We start from the raw sequence: 2473 nt of genomic DNA, 5'->3' as shown, positions 1-2473 counted from the left end.
AATGTGTGTCTGTGTGTGTGTGTGTGTGTGTGTGTGCATCTTGAAGAAATTGCTTCATGTACACTTGCCTCTGAAATGGTAGTAAGGTAATAATAATTATTATGGTCATATCAAAAGGAGATTGCTAGCTCAAAATTGTTCATTATAACATAACAGTGGAGAGCATAGATTAAGAATTTGGAGGAAAAAATGTTAACAAGTATAATCTGATCTAATCTTGGCTTTGCCTTTTATTACCTGCTAGGTCTTGAGTAGGACACTTAAATGTTCTATGTCTTTATTTCCTACTCTTTAAAATAAGAATAAAAATGATAGCAGTAATCATTTCTCAGGTTTGTAGTGATAATTACATAATCAAATGTCTGCAAAACTAATTAAAGCTCAGTGAGTGTTCAGTACCATTTAGTTAATGTTGTCATTTTATTATTATTAACACAGTCTCTGAGATTGTTTTCACGTTTGCCAAATGGATGAAATAATACCAATTTACATGGCTACCATGCCATGCACATCACAATCTATTAATAACAGTATATTGATTAGATTTTTTCATCAGATTTAGACTGCATGCATTATAAATTATTCACAGTAGCTCCTGTATCTTTCCATTTAATCCTTATTAACAATACATTGTTAGACTTCATGTGGATTATAGTCTAACTGATAATAGGTTTTCTGTCCCTGATTTCCACCCTTTTACTGAACCTCAGCCCAGTTCATCCAAGACATACAAAGATCTTTAGGAGAGTTATATCCAAGATTCTCCCTTCCTCTCATTCCTCTTCATCTTTCCACTCATATTTTTAATTACCTTCCATGGTTCCCCATTTCCAAGAAACACATGGAAAAATACTTAGCTTTGCGTTCAGACCCTATAGATCCATATTCTACCTCCCTTTCCTTACTTAGCAGCCAGGTTACTTACAACCTACTACTTCAAGTTAGGCTCTTAGGCGTCTCTGATGAGTAAGCGTTCACAAATGATCCACTGCTTCTGTGTTTGCAAAAGATCCTCATGTCCAAACTCTTAACAGAACCTTTATTGATGAGATAATTTTAGTAGTATTCAGGAACTCAGAACCTACTTATGATCTCAAAAAACCTCATACAAATTCACTTTTCAATAGAATCTAGGTAGTTATTATATGTTAGATGGAGAAGCTTAATAAACTCAAAGTTGTGTTAATAAGTAGTGATTTTTTTTTCAGGTAATGTAATTAACAAATATGAAATACATGGAGAATAAGAATAATGTGACAGAGTTTGTTCTACTGGGGCTCACAGAGAATCCAAAGATGCAGAAAATCGTATTTGTTGTGTTTTTTCTCATCTACATCATTTCTGTGGTAGGAAATATGCTCATCTTGGTCACCATCACCGCCAGCCCATTATTGGAAACCCCCATGTACTTCTTCCTGGCCTATCTCTCCTTTATTGATGCCTGCTATTCCTCTGTAAGTGCCCCCAAACTGATTGTGGATTCACTCCATGAGAAGAAAACCATCTTATTCAATGGATGCATGACCCAGATCTTTGCGGAACATTTCTTTGGAGGTGCCGATGTCATCCTGCTGACCGTGATGGCCTATGACCGCTATGTGGCCATCTGCAAGCCCTTGCACTATACAACCATCATGAATCGGCGGGTGTGTGGCCTGCTAGTGGGAGTGGTGTGGGTGGGAGGCTTTCTTCATGCATCCCTACAGATCCTGTTCATCTTCCGATTACCCTTCTGTGGCCCTAACATCATAGATCACTTCATGTGTGACCTGATTCCTTTGCTCAATCTTGCCTGCACTGATACCCACATTCTAGGGCTCTTCATTGCTGCCAACAGTGGCTTCATCTGTCTGTTAAACTTTCTCCTCTTGATGGGCTCCTACGTGGTCATACTGCGCTCTCTACAGAACCATAGCTTGGAGGCGAGGCGAAAAGCCCTCTCCACTTGTGTTTCCCACATCACAGCTGTGGTCTTATTCTTTGTTCCATGCATATTTGTGTACATGAGACCTACAGCTGCTTTATCAATTGATAAAGCAGTTTCTGTATTCTACGCTATGATAACCCCTATGTTAAACCCCTTAATCTATACCTTGAGAAATATCCAGATGAAAGTTGCCATTAAAAAACTATGTAGTAGGAAATCTATTTCGGCTGACAAATAAATGTTCCTGAAGCCCCATATTGATTTAATTGAGGCTAAGGACAGAAGAACATTTTGGAATATCTCAGCAAGAAATACCTATGGTATAAAGAAAATCATAGACTTTGCATTGAAAGGAACATAAATGAATGCAAGCAATGGAATAAAAACCTAACATAAGGCAAATCTTTACATATTTGGAACATTCTACAAAATGAGTTTTATAACTTCATCCACATGTATGGATTTGTAAGCTTTCATTCTAATACAAAAATAAATAAATAAATAAATAATTGGTATTTATATAATAAAACACAGTGATAAGCACTT

At 36.8% G+C, this 2473-nt stretch overlaps 1 protein-coding gene across 1 annotated transcript; it reads left to right on the top strand.

Annotated features, from left to right (window-relative positions):
* Window positions 1-1223: 1223 nt before the first annotated feature.
* Window positions 1224-2165, top strand: LOC140850189 (olfactory receptor 4C46-like). The gene has a single exon (XM_073239956.1). It carries the CDS (start codon window positions 1227-1229, stop codon window positions 2163-2165), a length of 939 nt encoding a protein of 312 aa, XP_073096057.1. The 5' UTR covers window positions 1224-1226.
* Window positions 2166-2473: the final 308 nt, after the last annotated feature.

This window comes from Manis javanica, chromosome 6 (genome assembly GCF_040802235.1).
Source record: "Manis javanica isolate MJ-LG chromosome 6, MJ_LKY, whole genome shotgun sequence".
Lineage (NCBI taxonomy): Eukaryota > Metazoa > Chordata > Mammalia > Pholidota > Manidae > Manis > Manis javanica.
This window is presented reverse-complemented; position numbering and strand designations above follow the sequence as displayed.

Coding starts and splice junctions, on each gene's coding strand:
- LOC140850189 (XM_073239956.1), top strand. CDS start 1,227: ATGAAATACATGGAGAATAAGAATAATGTGACAGAGTTTGTTCTACTG.